This window comes from Saccostrea echinata, unplaced genomic scaffold, assembly GCF_033153115.1.
Source record: "Saccostrea echinata isolate AGI-Se365-2 ecotype Australia unplaced genomic scaffold, CSIRO_AGI_Sech_v1 ptg000065l, whole genome shotgun sequence".
NCBI lineage: Eukaryota > Metazoa > Mollusca > Bivalvia > Ostreida > Ostreidae > Saccostrea > Saccostrea echinata.
In genome coordinates this window covers 2,374,547-2,392,629 of record NW_026889814.1, presented here as the reverse complement: position 1 = coordinate 2,392,629, position 18,083 = coordinate 2,374,547, and the positions used below count along the sequence as shown (strand labels likewise).

The 18,083-nt window shown below is 31.2% G+C and overlaps 1 protein-coding gene across 1 annotated transcript; it reads right to left on the bottom strand.

Moving 5' to 3' along the window:
* Positions 1–383: 383 nt before the first annotated feature.
* On the bottom strand, positions 384–18,036 carry LOC133176089 (uncharacterized). Its single transcript, XM_061311259.1, has 8 exons — positions 17,932–18,036; positions 17,425–17,535; positions 17,241–17,351; positions 15,487–15,597; positions 13,007–13,117; positions 9,735–9,845; positions 4,919–5,054; positions 384–966 (listed from the first exon to the last, which is right to left on the bottom strand). The coding sequence occupies exons 1-8, from the start codon at positions 17,987–17,989 to the stop codon at positions 873–875; spliced, it is 843 nt and encodes a 280-aa protein (XP_061167243.1). The 5' UTR covers positions 17,990–18,036; the 3' UTR covers positions 384–872.
* Between the last annotated feature and the right edge of the window lie 47 nt (positions 18,037–18,083).

Below are 18,083 nucleotides of genomic sequence, written 5' to 3'. Positions count from 1 at the left end.
GTTATTCGGATAAAACCGTATAAACCAAGGACTCGTGACGCAGTTGGTCTGTCACGAAAAAGATCCCTCACTGCTCAATAGCCTAAAATGCCGAGTATAGGTCAATTTGCGGCCCTCCGCCAGCAAATGGTGGCGTCTTCATATGAGTGCAAAAATCTCGGGAGTGAAGTTAACGAACAAACATAGAAACAAAACCTAACAAAATTGTCCGATTTGATTTGACATGTCTCAATCTACTCTTCCAAGAAAATGATTTTATAATAATAAAAACCACTTTTTATGCATTGTGTCCTTCAATAAGACACACTTTTTCTTCTGATTAACAAAAATATAATACATGTTTGTTCTTGATATAATGCAAGACAGATAAAAAAAATGCAGATATTAATATACAAACTACTGAAATTGGTTGAGTCACTTTTTGAAGTAAATGATTATCGTAAATAACACTTCTTAATGATTATTATTATTAATAATACATTTAGCAACAATGTTGTCGATTTTCAGTTTTATAAGAAGGGTTATTACACTAATGACGCATTTCTTGGCCTACATTTGGAGAAATTTGTATTTTTTAAAAAGTTTTTTCTTGACACTTCTATATTTTGCAAAATTTCCGAGGTTGTATTAAATATAATTTCAGAATCGATTAAATTTCATAAAGTTCATCGTGATCTCCATTTTTGCTATATTTATTTTAATTGAATGATTTCCTTAATTCAAGCCAAAATATATCAGTAAAATCTAAAAACAATATTCATAAAAAATATATGAATATATAAAAATATTTTTGCAGTTAGTAATTTCTTCTTGATTCAATGAACGACATTTTATATATCACGTAATTTTAATATGAATGTATTGGGAAAATATTAGTCTTCTGTGTTAATTTTTTTGTAAATGGTTAATCCCACATTTCCATCATATGTGGCCTCATTTCCTGTTGAGCAGAGATCAGTCCATTTCCTAAGAAGGATATAAAAATACACAGTTATCTGAAAGCATGCAACCATAAAATATGTATCTACTTAAATTTTACTTTAAATTAAACATTTAGGATGAAATGTCTTAATTTCATATTAAATATAGAAAAGATAAAAATCTAAAAATAAATATTATATAAGTTATTGAGTATTTCAGAAAAAAAAACACTACCAGAAAACACTCCAGAAAAATTAAACGAAAAGAACTAGACCAAAAAAAAAAAAAAAAAAAAAAAAAAAAAAAAAAAAAAACATATAAATAAGTAATATATTTTAATTTTAGATAAAGAAATTGTATATATTTGGGACCCAAGTGGTAGTTGTAAGGTGATTTTCAAAAGTTGAATCCTTCCTCATTGATCAATACACGGATTGTTATATTACAATGTATGTACATTTAAATTATATTAGTTTTCGTTTGTTTATTTGTTTTTGTTTTGTTTTGTTTTTTGGGATTTTTTTTTTTGCTAACTTTTTTTTCTTCTGTATTTTATCCAAATCTTAGAATATTCAACAGAGGAACCATCAGTAATTCATTTCTGTGTGTGTTACATTTTTATTTTATGTATAATAACGTTGACTACTATTATTACAAAGTTTAAATAAAAATAATTTTAAAATATAACGAAAATATTGGAAGGTATACAGGATGTAAGATTTTTGCCAATGCTTGTCCAAGTGCAGAGAACGTGGATTAGCAATGGAAACTTCACCTAAATATAATGTGAGTTGCGTGACATGAAAGATTGAGAAGACCTAAAATCAAACTGGCAACAATGTTAACCCATGTCGTTTAATCTACATGCATTAATTGTTCTTTTTTAATTTATTTGAGGAGTTGTGGTGTTTAGATACACCTTAATCAAGGTTTGATAATTTAACCACAAGCAGTGTTCAGGAAAATTTTTAATTAAGATTAGTAATGGAGCATTTAATTTCATTTGGAAAAGATGAATCCTGGCTTTTTTTGTGAGAATAAAGGAAACTTCTAATCGATCTTCTTATTGGTTTTACCCTAGTCATAAATTCTCTGAAGCGAAGAAAAAATTTTCTTCCAATGGACTTTAGACCGCCACGGTAGCTCAGTCGGTAGAGCGATAGCTCCGTGATCGGAAGGTCGTGTGTTTGAATCACGGCCGCAACTGACCTAAGTCGATAAAAAAAAAAATAGGTAGCAATTATTCCTTCGCCAAGCTCTGGGCACTTTGAAGTGAAGGTAGCGGGTCCTTTGGATGAGACCTTAAAAACCGAGGCCCCGCGTCACGACGTAAAGCAACAAACCATCAATCAAATGGACTTTTAGACATATTCATGAAGTTTGATTTTAGCATTTATAATTTTAAAAACATCAATTTTAACTCGACAATGCTGGCGATAAAAGTCCCTGTATTATTAATATCAACGTTAAGGAATCAACTGCATAATATTTAAACTTATCATGATCCTATTTAAATTTCTAAAGACGTTTTTCAATTGTATTTCCATACAAACATTGACTAATTTCCTCTTATAATAACAATTTCCACACTTCAAGAAATCGATCGAGCGTCTAAATATGGTATTACTGTCCTGAACATAGTATTTTAAAGATCTTTCTCATACATGAAATATATGGAGATAACGAACAGTATTCAAGCTCAAAAGTCCATTATACAATACAAAATAGGAGCAGAGCAAACACGGACCTCCAAACATCAGAGGTGGGATCAGGTGCCATGGAGAAGTGAGCATCCCCTGCCGACCAGTCACACCCGCCGTGTGCTCCTTGTCATGATCGGGAAATAACAGAAAAATCCGTCGACAATTGAGTGTGTAAATAAAGGCCTAACAATTAGTATGAAAAACGTCAGTCAGCATTTGGCTCAATGATAAATTGTATTTGCTGACAAGGTCATTGTAACGACCATAGAACTTGCGAAATGATGACTTTAAACGAGACAGATGATATTCTTGTTTCATCAACTTGTTTGTCAATAATTTACCTCGTTTTAGAAATTGTACATACGTAGAGCATGCTCTTGCGTATCGAATCAATTGAGAGATATATACCCCGTATGCAGGTGATGAAGGTATATTGCTGCATAAGTAAGGGAAGCTGACGATTGAAAAGTTAAAGGCATCACGTTTATCATAAAGCTTGGTTGTTAGATTACCATTAACGTCTTTTTCAAGTAAAATATCCAAATATGAAACATTTAATTTGTACATATAAAGAAATTGAAATCATGAATGTAAACCAAGCTATTCTGTAATGATATCTTTGGATGTCAATGTAGCATTCATACATGTATTAAGCATTTTTATTGATCTTTAAGGTACCTTTTTGTTACAAATAATGATATAAATTTTGATGTGTTTGCAAAAAAGAATGTAACTCAAATAAATATCAAGTAGACTTGATTATCAATTTTTCAGTTTGAAAAGTCCTGTTAAGGACGACGTACCCAATTCGAAAAATTCGTACCACTGCGCAGAAAACCGCGCATACTGTATACGGGATTAATTTCACGGGTTGTAATTTTCACGTTTTTCTCTCCTCTGACATGATCGCGGTTTGATGAATTCGGAATTGGTGTAAAGTAAAAATTACCTCCCTTGGCTGTATCCAGAACGACATTCATCATCGTTATGTATTCACTTCATAAACAATACTCGGGGAGATTTAAATAAAGTGGCTAGATTTGGTAATTAATTTACAATAAAACAAAACAAGTGCCGTTAAACGTCTTTGACTATAAACGTCGAATGACTTTCCTGTATGCTATTACGATGAGTGCATGTACCACCGAAGATTTTCTCTCCGAGGGAATAACATATCGCAAAGATAACCACTCGACGATAATAATTGTGTTAAAGTACGTGACAAAATAATATCCTTCCATATCTGTGGTAAGTCCGAGAGTTATTTTCATAAATATTTTTTGAACCAAAATGTCGGAAAAACTAATACGCGTGTTAATGTTAGTTACGCATGGGTAATCAGTAATCAATACCCACCACCCAAGTGATTGATCAAACATGAAGCGTTAGCTAATAAAACAGCTTTTCAACAATAAATACGGGTCATTATCTGCTGATTTAAGTTAAGTAAAGCTTAATAACTAAAACAATTGAATGACAAGTACCAATCATACTTACTGAATGACTACTGTACGTAAATATACCTATCGTTGTCTATACGCATATCCCCCCCCCCCCCCCCAAAAAAAAAAAAAATTATTGAAAACTTATTCAATGTTTCTTGAATTCACGGATTTAACAACACCGTGAATATAGCGAATATTTACACTGCGAGTTTTTTTCCCCCTAATACAGTATGCCTTGAATCAAATTGACTTAATTATGTATTGCAAAAGATAAAAAATATACATTTTTAATTCTTTTAAAGATATTCAAACTCAACAATATTTTAATTTTTTTTAAATTTATATTTATTTGTTGATTTTATGACTAAATGGCCAAGGCATTTTCATTGAAAATTTCTCCCAAATGTGCCCTACACCTGAGTTTGACATGCCCCCCTAAAAAATCTAAGCCGATGATCCATTTATTTTTTGGCATAATTTGCTGGTAAATTATCTTGTTCATATTGTCCTTTAATATGAATAAAAATTCTATTGCAGAATTTTTTTGAATGATCACTCTTATACCCTACAATGGCAATACCCCATTACTTCCCATAGTAATTATCGATTTCCATCGCCAACTTTTGAAACGCTCCGCATTAAAAATCTACATCGATGACCATATGATTTTTTTTTTTTGATTTTAACTCACCAAAAGTCACTTTACCTCATATTAAAATTTGAATAAAAAATCTATTGCAGAAATGAATTAGGTCTGTCGTCGTTAAATTTCAATTTCCTTTGAAAAATATGCATACAACAATTTGTATTGAATTATAACAAGACATTTTTAGGGGAAAACAAACTTACATGTTAATCCTGTATATGATCACTATAACAATGGTGATGACACAGATTATGCCTATTATGGACACAGTTGCAACAAAAGTTGGATTTGAAAATGGGGATTCTTCTATAACTTTTGCAGCTTTTGAAGACAAACAAGCTGAAAATAGAAAATTACACAATAAATATAAGGAAGTGATATTTCCGCATGTAATGTCATTCATATTCCCTTAACATGTGTTTAATAACTTTCTTGTTAAGTGTTCAAAAATGAATGAAATAAAGACTGATATATTCTGTATGCACACGCTCTTAATATAAGAAAAGGATACTTCAACTTTATCTTTTCACCGACCCTCACTGGTAAAATAAGATATTTTTTTCTCTTTGATAAAGGAATGGTTCATGTGAAATCATGCATTACAAACTCTGCCATAATGTAGTACATGTAAACATGTAAATTAAATCCACTGAGTGATGAGAATTGACTACCTTGCGCTCGCCGAATTTGAACTTCAGAGAGATCTCATAGATATGCAGAGTAGCTATGGCGTTTATATTTTCTTGTACACGATAATTGGGATTTTTCAAAGTGAGAAAGAAAGGGAAACTCGCGAAATTTTACCTTATACTTTTTTCCAATAGAATGAAGGTAAATTACATTTACATTATAAATGAGAAAAACTATTGTAAAGGTGTCGAAATGATATACCAAAATTAGCGAAAAATTCCTATTCTGAATGAAATTACATAATCCCCCCCCCAAAAAAAATACATTTTAAAAAAGCTATGTTTACAATTTTCCGGGGTCCACATTTTATACACTAAGTGCAATCATTCTTTTGTAATATATATCTATATCTATATCTATCTATCTATCTATCTATCTATCTATCTATCTATCTATCTATCTATCTATCTATCTATATATATATATATATATATATATATATATATATATATATATATATATATATATATATATATATATATATATATATATATATATATATATATATATATATATATATATATTGAAGGTCAAATCAGATTCATAATTTACATAATTTACATCTGTACAATATCAGAATGTTTTATATCTTTATCTTTTAAGACCATTTGAATACATGTATGTATATATACACTCTTCCTTGAGGACATTGAAATGCAAGCATCGATGTATGATTCAAAGTCTTTTGATTTTTCAAAGCTTGTTGTTCGATTTTTTCACATTGCATCATTGACAAGTTGTTCTATTATTCCAATGGAAATGTGTTAAATAAACGCATATCTAGTAGAAGATGAAGACTACGCATTATCATTGCAATGAAAAGTAAAGAAAAATGTCAAATAACATTTTGAGATAAAGAACTCAAAAATGCGTTGAAAAATCAAACTGAATAGGTTGTCTTTATGAAAATGTTCTTCCTATCTCTACATACTGCATGTCCTTGCATTGACTAGAACTAAAATACTGTATGAGAAATAAATAACAACATGCATGAACCCTACAGTCAGAGACCGGATCAGTAATCGATAGATTTTTTTATAGACCTAAAGTAATCTGGCCATAAAGATTTTTGCCATGCCTATAATGAATATCAAGGTAAAGATAACGAACAGTGACCGACCTCATAAACAATCTACAAACAATACAAATTTGTAAACAAAGCATAAAATAAGGACATCCTGAAATTTCAGATGTGGGATCAGGTGCCTAGAAGGACTAAGCTTCACTGTTGACCGGTAACACCCGCCATGAGCCCTTTGTATTGATCAAGTAGACGGGACAATTGGTAGTTATATTTAGTATGATAAAAAAGGCTTAACAATTGGTATGAAAAAAAGTCAGCAAAAATACAACCCAATGATAGGTTATATTCGCTGGCAAGAACATTATAACGGCCATAGAATTTACGAAATGCTAACTTTAAATGAGTTTTTGATTTCCCAATGTCATCAAACTTTTCTGTCTCGGTTGAAAAAGTTATGGTACTCAGAACATGCTCCTGAATATCAAATAAAATGAGAAACGTACAGCATATCAGGTGAAGCGGAATATTACTGCATAAATAAAGAAAGTTGACGATAGAAAAGCTGAAGTAATCTCATTTGTCATACAATTTAGTTGTCATTTGGCCTTTATCGACTATAGTCAGTAATACACCCAAATATGAAACAAATTCTGTGGTGTCTTTTATTTCAAGTTCAGTGAGATATATTGAAATCACAAATGAATAATATCAACCATGTTAATTGATAAAACGTCGTCGATATTTCTCACTGTCGATTTGAAGGCCAAAGCAAGAGATTTTTTTCCTCTCATGTAGACATTTTTGAATAAATTCTGCTTCATGGGAATATAAAAACAGGTCGGCTAACATAGCAACACAATTAGTGTCCATTTTGTTGGAAGAACTGTTCTACGTAGACTCCAGCATTCTTTTAATACAAAGTTCAGAGAACCTGCGTGTAGAATCTGAGTGATTTTTCAGAAAGTTATTTTGTTGATGACCAATTACAATATACGAAATTTCTGAGTTCCATTTTTATTGTAGAAGCAGTTGTCTATGATATCAAAATCTTAGTTTTTAGTTTTTCCTGATGAATAGTTTAATAAAGTGTAGTAGGTTCGTTTATGTGTTGTTTAAAAAAAAAATGGTGATACTTCCATGGAGTTTCTGAAAATCCCATCTGATTTATACTACTTCAAGAATATGCTGTAGCACAGTGCGTCTTAAGTTTCTCCTTACATGTAACTACATTTAATATTTTTCTAAGGAATAAAGACAGGGCTTTGTAAAGCATTTCTGTACCCGGCGAGGTATCCTTGTTTGAAGGGATTTAAGGAAGTTTAGGAATCCAGTATATCAAAGTCACCTTGTTTGACTGGAATGTTTAAAGTATTACGCAGGTAGGTTAAGGCTTCCCGTAGAATATAACAGTGCACTCTTTGCCTTCACATCTCTGAACTACCAAAATATGACGTCATAATGGAAAATGACGTCAAGTCACTGCAAACTTGAGGTGTTATGACGGGGAGAGTGTTATGAACTTTACACTTTATTTCAAACTGCATGTAAAATGCTAGTTAGCTATTGCAAAATTCACGGGTCGTTAAAGGTTTTTTCAGTCTTATATGTCCGAATATTTTAAAAATACACCGCTTACCTAACCTTGATTGAAATTCAGCATGTTCAAAATGTTTATGAAAAATATACTTTTGAAATGTACTCTGTTTTATACCCGTGGCTGGAGTAGAATTTATTTTGTGTGTATAAAAGAGTCTGGCGCAGGTGATTAATGAGGATTAATCTGAGAATTTTTGTGAAAATCTGCAAGAAGTGGTTGTTCTCTAACTGAATCGTGCTTGGGAAAAATGTGTGTTGGCTTTGTTTTAATACAGATTACGATATTGTGTGGAAAATATCCTCAAATTTGTAGGTAAGTTGAATTTCTCAGGAAATATTTTGTAACTAAGTAATACTATGACTTTTCCCAAGCACATTTCGGATACACAAGGATACGATGAGTTTATTTATATAACAAAATGTTAATAATTATCGTGTTAATCAGCTGCGCCGCGTCATGTGATATCATAACAAATATGTTAATATATAGCCGAGGAAACCCTCTATATAAATTGGAAGTACTAAAGTTCAATGCTTATAAATTAAAACCAAAACTGACCTCGCAATGACATATTATGTTTCGAGCGCATTTTAAAGCTTCGGGAAGCCTTAACATAGCTGCGTAAACACTGAAATGTGATTTTTGACTAATATCAGCCATAGAAAGTTATCTGTGAGCATTAGTTGGATTTCCAGACGTGGAATTAAAAAGCAAATTCTTCAAAAATACTGTAACAATAACTCAGACAATATTGTCGAAGTATTGTTTGTTGAACCGTACCTTATTGTTCTGTAGTCTTTCTAACTGTCTAATTTGATTCTTCAATATATTTCTAAAATACTTAATTCATTCTGACAAAGTGTTCAGGTCCACCTTTTAATATTTAACCCGAAGTCTGGCATAATCTTCGACATAATTCAGAATAGCAATGAAGTTCTGTCACAAATTGAAAGATCGGGATTCCTCGTATTTAGGACACTTTAGGGATGAAGTGATTCTTTCTAGTTAAAGTCGAATGGCAACATTGCTTTCAAGAACATACCAAGAAACATAATTCTGCATCTAAAGCTTAGTGTAGAATAATCATGTACCAAGTTTTAGTAAAATCGCATTTAAAAATAATATTAAAGACTTTTACGAAAATTTCGTTTTGAATGACAACATTGTACATGTGTTTTTCGGAATCAAAGACAGATATACACAGAATTATAGATTCTATAGTAATATACCTGTGTAGAATGTTTAGATGAATTTTGTTTAAAAAGTAACTGAAATTTTCCAGAATTTTACTATGATTTTGAAAATGATCTAGAGTTAATATAAATTATGTGTTGTATAGACCGTGTCCTTGAGGCACTGTAATTAAAGTCCTGGAGAGCTAATTATTGTGTCTTTTGGAAATTCTGAACATGATTCTGGTAAAAATCCTACTTCTGCAAAAATGCCAACCAGGAATATTTCAGTGGGAAATCTGGCATCCAATTTTAGTAATATTTAATTGCCTAGTTTGAATTAATTATTTTTAAAATAAATTTACTTTCAAATTTCTATATTAAAAGAAATGTTCAAAAGAGGGCTCTGAGGTAATTTTGAAGTTGTAGATATATAAGCAAATCAGTTACCAAGGACATATTTTATGGACATGTTCATACTTAATGTACTTCGAAAAATTGTGATACATTGGATATAATCTAAAGTGAATGCAAACCTGAGTTTGGAGAAAATTCATACACATGGTTTGATGAGTTGCAAAACTGACAAGGGAATTCCAAATTTATTTCAAAATCTTTCAAACAGTTTTCGTGTATGTAGCAATGTCCTGAAAAAAAAATCCACAAATACGTTAATCGTGTTCTTTAAAAAAAAAAAAAAAAAAAAAAAAAAAAAAAAAAAACCTTATTGTAATGTTGACATATGTAATCTATGACATAAACCTGGCTCTACTTTACTATCTTTAATTTTTCCAAACTCTCAGGTTGGTTAATGAATCGCAGACCAAACAATCTTTTCCCTTTCTCAAACATAAGCGATTCATGCAAATGTAATCAAACGATTAAAAAATAAAACGCCAAAATGAACAATAAAAGGGTTTGGTTGTTTAATATGATGAAAACAAACCAGAAATAAGTTTCTCCATCGCCAAACCTTGTTTCAAAAGAACATATTTCTACATATCATTTTTTACAGAAAAGATAACGTCTTTTGTAAACATATAATAGACATGAGCATAATTTAACAGGAGGCCCATGTTCCACAAAGCTCATTCTATTCACAAGCGTTCCGCTTATCAAGAGAATTAGATATTCCTAAAATTATAATACTCATTGGAGCCCTGTCCTTCCCAATGGTGAAATGATTTGAACAAATTTAAATCTGCACTATCTGAGAAAACTTGCAAATTAATCTGATTAATTATGCCCTTTCAGTTCTAGAGAAAAAGATTTTAACATTATTCCCTATGAAATGTGAAAATAACGAACAGTAATTATGCTCAAAAGTCAATTTAATCGTACAAGTTGTGAGCAGAGCCAATATTGGCCTCTGAAAACAACGGTCGGATAAGGTTACAGGGATAAAAATCATACCCTGTCCACCGGTCACACTCGCCTTGTGCTCCTTGTCATTATCCTATAAACGAACAAATCCGTTGACAATTCACTGTGAGAATAATGGCTAAACAATTTGTATGAAAAACATTAGATAACATTAGACTAAAGGATACACTGTATTTGCCAACAAGCTAGGGTCATCGTACTGACTATAGAATTTTCAGAAAGAATGTTTATTTTAATTGAGATTTTTTTAATATATTCCTGTATCATCAACTTGTTCGTCTATAGCTTCCCCCGTTTTAGAAATTATTAGAACGTAGAACATGATTTTTCGTACCGATTGAACTGTGAGACATGATAATGTTATTTTGCTACATAAATTACGGAAGATGACGATGGAAAAGACGTCATCACATTTATCCATTTATCGAAAAGTTTACTTATTAGTTTGCATCGAAATAGAGCTACAGAGACTTCTTTGAAATTTTTTTTTCAAATAAATATGCTTGTACATGCAATTTGCATGTAACTGATTCAAACTATAGGAATGGTACTGTAAATCAGCAATTTTAAAGATATCATTTTCCTGTGAAAAAATATTCCAATGAAATATGATAATATTTTATCAAACCACTCTCAGAACTTTCCAAATACCACTTGTATATTGCTATGTTAAACTTTTATTTCCTATTTTAAGCACACCTTGTACTCCGGGTTTTTGATTTGAAAAAATGTACATGTGCATTAGGAAGCTTTCATGTAAGTTTCATCTTTTCTGGTTCAGTGTTCTTGAGAAGAAGATATTTAAATGATGCCAATACGATGGACATTTCAAACGTTCTGGCAACTGGTGTGCGGTAAATTAATGAGCGTCATTATCATAAATTAAATTATATCAATCCCTCAAAATAGTCTCCGTTGACCTGGACACACTTTGTCAGTCTTGAAATCCACGTGGAAAATGCTGCCCTATAGTCCTCTTTCGGTATACGCTTCATACACTGGAATACGGCAATTCTGCAATACTGCATGACGACTTTCAAATCGCCGTCCTCGGAGGGCTTCTTTGATAACGGTATTCAACCAAAAATTGCATGGAGTTAGGTCAGGACTGTAGGGTGGATGTGGTAAAACGGCAATACCATTTTCCTTTAAATATTTGGTTACTACCTCTGATCTATGGGCAGGTGCGTTGTCATGGAGGAGCTTTATTCCTCTAGTACTGGTTGTTGGTCGGGTCGTTTTATAGTGCTCTACAACCTGAGACAAGACATTCTCTGCATAAAATTGACCAGTAACACTGCTGTTTTCTGGAACCGGAACTTGAGCAACAGGGCCTTTAGAATAAAAAAATAAGGCGTACATTACTCTCCGGACAGACCGGTTTCTGCATGCAATTTGAGGCCTTGTATCATTTTCACCGATCCAAACTTTATTATTGAGCTTAGTTTCCGGTTCAAAAAAATATCCATGTTTCATCACCAGTTACAATCTCATTTATTCGCCTTTGGTCACAATCTTCATAAGTTGTTCGTAACTGTGAAGCCATTTCTACCCGGATGCGCTTTTGCTCTTCCGAGAGAAGATGCGGCACCCATCTAGCACAGACTTTCCTAAGCTTTAAGTTTTCCTTTAAAATACGAAAAACTGCTGACGAATTAATGTTAGTTAAGTCTGCTATTTCCTCAACTGTATATCTAGCATCATCAGCTATCGTATTTTGAACAGCGACGATTTCTTTTTTGCCATATGCACAAACTGGACGCCCCGAACGGGGGTCATCTTCAATTGATTTTCTACCCTCTTTAAATTGAACTACCAATCTTGCTATTGCTCGATATGAAAGAGCATGCTCTCTTTATACTACATATAAATCGGCTTTTATTTCTGTTGCCGTAAAGCCAAGCAATGAGCGAATTTTGCAATACGCTCTTTGCTCAACAAAAAATTGTTCTCCTTATCAGTCATTTTTATGCCCAGTATACAGAGTATACCTAATTATGACGTCATTTTAGCAGACCTATACGTCATTTTGAATGTAAAATGACGTCACTACTAATGCATATTTGCCTAAGCTTTACAGTAGTATCAGAGTCATTTTAATCCGTAATGTAGTTGAAATTTTATATACCAGTTGCCAGAACTTTTGAAATGCCCCTCGTAAATTCATTGTTATGTCCACTTGAAAGAGGATATGGCCCTTCATTTGAACGAAATTGAAATCTTTTTATCAAAGGATTCTAAGTGCACGTTCTGTAGAAAGTCGAAAGTGTGAAAAGTTTAAAGACAACGCAAGACGCATGGCAGACAGCTATATAAAGGAAATACAAACTTCGGATACTTTTTCAGAAAAGTTCATTTCAGTTTTCTTCTCAGATATTAACAATTGTCTTGAGATATAGTATAGAATGCATGCAATGCCATTTACCTTGACTCAATGACCAGTTTCCTCTGTTGAGAGACGTGTTGCAATATAAACAAGATTTGCCATTATTCTTCTGTCCGTCAGCCACACACAGATCACCAATATTACAGTATGCTATAGGATGAATCGATACCATGTTATTCTCAGTAAAATCAAAATACCTTGAGGTCAAATGGTTACATATTCTCATGTTCTTATAAAAGATATGATGAAGTGGTATGACAGGAGTCTGAATAATTTTCGTGACGGATAGACTTTTTCTTCAAAATCAAATAATCGCACTTTAGAAATTTCTTTTGATTTTATCTCGTCCATTTTATTTGAATGAAATGTTATTAGTTTCTCCCGGCATGAGCCAGTGTGTCCAAATTAAATCAAGTATACTATTAAATGTTTGCAATGTCTTATTTAAACTTTTAATTAAAATGATATATCTTTATATTATATATTTATTTATGATCATGTTAGATGCATTAATAATGTAATATCATACATGTAATCCATTTCATGTGTTTTATTTACAATAAAAACAATATAATTTGTAAATTAAAGTTCTTACATTTCATTGAAATGATAGGGAAAAAAATAACTCCATCGGCATTCATTGGAGAAAAACTATATAAATTGTGGCCAAAATATGAAAATTTCGATTATATTTAGTAACTTTACAGTTTGCAAATTTACTTGTATTACGTATTCTTACACGCAACGATTCATTGATTTGAAAATAAAGATTGCTGGGATCTTTTCTTTACAGACATACACCTTTTTTGAACAGTTTAATGCATATGGCTGCTTTAAGCTGATTAATAAAATTATCAAGCTTCTGTACGCTTTTATCATTCCCCCTCCCCATGATGCAACATTTCCACTATTATTTTTTAAAAGATATTTTACAAATATCCTTGCACAGGTTTATAAATGTGCTCACATTGAAAACTACACATAGTCTTACAATTATAGAACTACGCATCATAAATAATAATTCATTTTGAACTTTCCAATAAACGCGTCATTTCATTATACAACTAAGCACCGGATCAAAACTATTACTATTCTGTGATTCTTCCTTTAATTTTGATCTGATTTAATTTTTTTGTTTATTATACCATGCACATAAAAATGATTTGATATGTAATTTCCTCAAAACCTTCCAGTATGTTCATTCGCTTACATACAAAAAAAGTTATTAAACCCCTATTTCTTTGCTAAATAGCAGGTATCGATATTAATACATTCAAATCGCAAAAATATATTATAAGACATATCATTTATTATAAAAATTAAAAAAAGAAATCACGAATTTTATATATTTTTTCAAAAATAAAAATATAATGGCTTTTTTAGGCTTGAAATGCTGGGAAAATATCCAAATATTTTAAATTCCACAAGATTTTTTTCAATATTAGAATAAAATTATTTGACGCTCAGATTTATTTCAAGTAATTAATTTCGCTACGAAAAAGATAAAAAAAATACGTACAAGTTATGTTTTACATGATTATGAATCCATTTGACAAGTTGATGAATGAGTTAAGCACTTGCTCATTCATTTTATACGTATATACACATATAATTTTCAAATGTCTTTTGATCAGCATGACTTTCTCTGCAGCTTGACATATGAGCTATGTGTAAAGTATATGAAAATGCTTTAAAAAGCGCTAACATAATTATGCTCATGAAGGACAACGCTGAATATGAATTTGATAATACATATCAAGCCCCAGAAAAAAAGGGCTGCAGATACAAACAAAATATTTAAATCGCCAAGGATTCTGTGTATTTAGGTGCTGAGTAGCTTAATGTAGTGAGTCACTGTTGAGTCTCTGGTTCGGGTTCTATTTTAAATCGTGATGATTGCATTTTCTTTTCAATGACGTTTAATAATGTAACACGTTTTTTGTTCTTCAGAATTTTTGCATGTCCCATCCAGTTCGTGGTCCAACTCCAAAAGTTAAAGAATTGTATGTGTTTGAGAAAATTTTGTCCATAAAATATCAATTTTTATTTATATTGTATTAGTTTACAATTATCCTGTAGTCCAAATTAAAAAAAAAAAAAACGGCTTTCAATACATGATACTCATCGTGAATAAACATATTGGATGTCTATATATACGGGATTGCAAGAGACATTTTTCATTCAATTGTGATAAAAACGTGAGAAACATTGAAAAAAAAAAATCAAGAGGAAACCCAATGTCATCAAATAATGTTTCAACTAACGTCCTCATATGTCAAGCTGCAGAGAAAGTCATGCTGATCAAAAGACATTTGAAAATTATATGTGTATATACCTGGGTTTGGTGAATATTTATAGACATCGTTCGATGAATTGCAAATGTGACAGGGAAAGTTCAAGTTCATTTCAAAATCCTTGAAACAGCCATTCTCAATATAACAGTGCCCTGTAAAATATTATGATTGTCATGTAGTCCAAAAACATTGAAATTAATAAGGCAGATACAAAAACTTCCTTACCATCTTTTTGCTGCCAAACGGTGCTGTTTGTATATGCATTACAAACTTTACAATTTTTATTTTGTGAGGTATCCCCATGTTTTACACAATGTCCATTTATCATACAATAATCTAGAAGAAAAAAAAAAAGAAAAGAAATGGACATAGTTGCAAAAAAAAATATATTACATGTATATATTTAAGTTATTTTAGTTCTATTTACTTCAATATATAATACCTGGTGTAAAAAGTTAGTACTATCATTGCAAGGCAACACAGATCACTTCTAATTTCACATCATGCGAAAAAACATTGTTATCGAAGACTAGATAAAAGAAAATTTGAGTTCTCTAAGAATGCTTTTATTTTTTTTTATTTTTGTACTTTTATGGGGGTACAAATGTTATCTTTTTACAAGACCGTTCTAAGACTTCAAAGAACCTCGAATCATGATATGAAAATTTTTGCACAAAAGGATTTTAATATAAATCATTTTGAGACTTTTCTTTAAATCAAATAATAGTTTTGAGAGTTATCGTTCTTTACTGAGGAGTGCATTCAATAATTGTCATGATTTGAAGCTTTGATTCAACTTTGAGTACTAAGTAAAATATACACTGTAGCTTCGATATACATGTGTCAAATGGAATTTGGTGACATATTTGATTGGTTACAGGAAAAATTAGATGGTATTTGAATTTTTGTCGCACGCTTTACAAAACGTGCCTTTTTTTTTATCGGTTATGACTACAAAAATTACATATTCAAATTGGCAACAAAATATCCAAATTAAAGTAAAAATTTATACATTTTTAGAATAAACATTGAATCCTTTATCAACCTGTCCACATTGCAAAACACAAACACCTTTTTACTAAATGGATAAGTGTACAAGTCGTTTGCCCTCTGCAAAATAAATCACATCCGATACTTTTGGACATTATTTATATGTGGTAGCAGCTTCAAGCATGACTGTCTTTTGAACATAAATGGATATATACACTTGTAAAAAAAAAATCAAATGAAGTAAAAAAATAGAAATTTTGAGAAAATAAATTTCATTGCCTTGCTAATACAAGGAAATGACATCTATACATGTAGCGATATAATATCCTTTCTCTAATTCGATCCTTTTAATAAAACCATCGTGCAAAACAAATAATTCTGCTACACAGTATTTTCAATTGAAGACATTTTTTTCAAAAGGTAAGAACAGGAAAAACATGCTGTCACTCGTGCTTATTGAACTGCTTGCCAATGTATCTGTTTACTGGATAAATGCTAGATAGACTGATCCTACAATTAAATGTTGATTCAGGAAGGCCAGGAATTCCTGTATATTTAATATCGTCTCTGCTTTTTGCGAGTAAATACGTCATTTCATACCGTGCTTAATTGCTTAGATATGCCAATAAATCTACATGAAATATGTAGGCGTATAAATTGCATAATTAATCCTCAGTGGCACAAAAATAAATTCGATATATCATTGATACTTAAAAGATTTTTTTTCGGTTTATTTTTTTCAATTCTGTATAGCTTTTAAATTTCGTTTTGATATTAACCTACACCGATCGTGAATGCCCACTTGCCAATGTTTGATGACATTTTAAGCATAAAGAATGTAAAAGTAGAATAAGTATTTTTCACGCAGTAAAAATTGATTTATATTTCAGTTATAATTAAGCAATGATGGTTTAAAAGATAAGATTGTTTTGTTTTGTTTTTTTTCAAGGTGAATTAATTACAATTAAAAGATCCTATATGTAATTTACCTGGGTTTGTGGAAAAGTGAAAAGTATCTTTGGATGAATTGCATATTTGGCAAGGAAAACTTGTATTCACTTCGAAATCTTTGAAGCAGCTCTCTTGTATATAACAGTGTCCTGTAAAAAGATCACAATTGTTAATTATGTGAAAGTGTCAATTGAAATTAAAGTCTTGGTTGTTTTGCTTTACCATTTTTTATTTGCCAGACACTGTGGTTGGTATGTACATCACAGACTCTACATTCTTTGTTCTGTTCTGAACTCCCATGTCTTATACAGCTTCCATTTATCATGCAGTAATCTGAAATTGTAGAAGCTTAAAAAATTAAGTTTTACAGAGAAAACTTTTTTTTTCAAAATTTACACTTTTGGTCTGACGTAACATATTACAGGTATGCTAATCTGTTCTATCTAGTTCATCATGTAAAATTTACGTTTATCAAAGTGTTCATGTTAGGTTTGTTATAATTTCGATAAATTTATTTGGGTATGTCGAAATGATATAAATAATTTTTGGAACTGGATATTGAAAAAATCTAAATCCATCGAGCATTATATACATTTAGGTGTACATATACCTTTTCGCATGCTTGAATAAGAGATTAACATATAAATTGATCCACGTTTTTTTTTAGATTTAAGTTAACATGGTCAGTGTTGTTCAAAAGCTGAATAAAATTATTCCAGAGACATTAACCTTGATTAAATGACCAGTTTCTTCTAGTGAGTGACGTATCACAATACAAACAGACCATGGCGTCGTTTTTCTGACCGTCGGATACACAAAGACTGCCAATGTTACAGTACCCTAAAATATTAGAACAACACAAAATTAATCAGGTTTTTGGA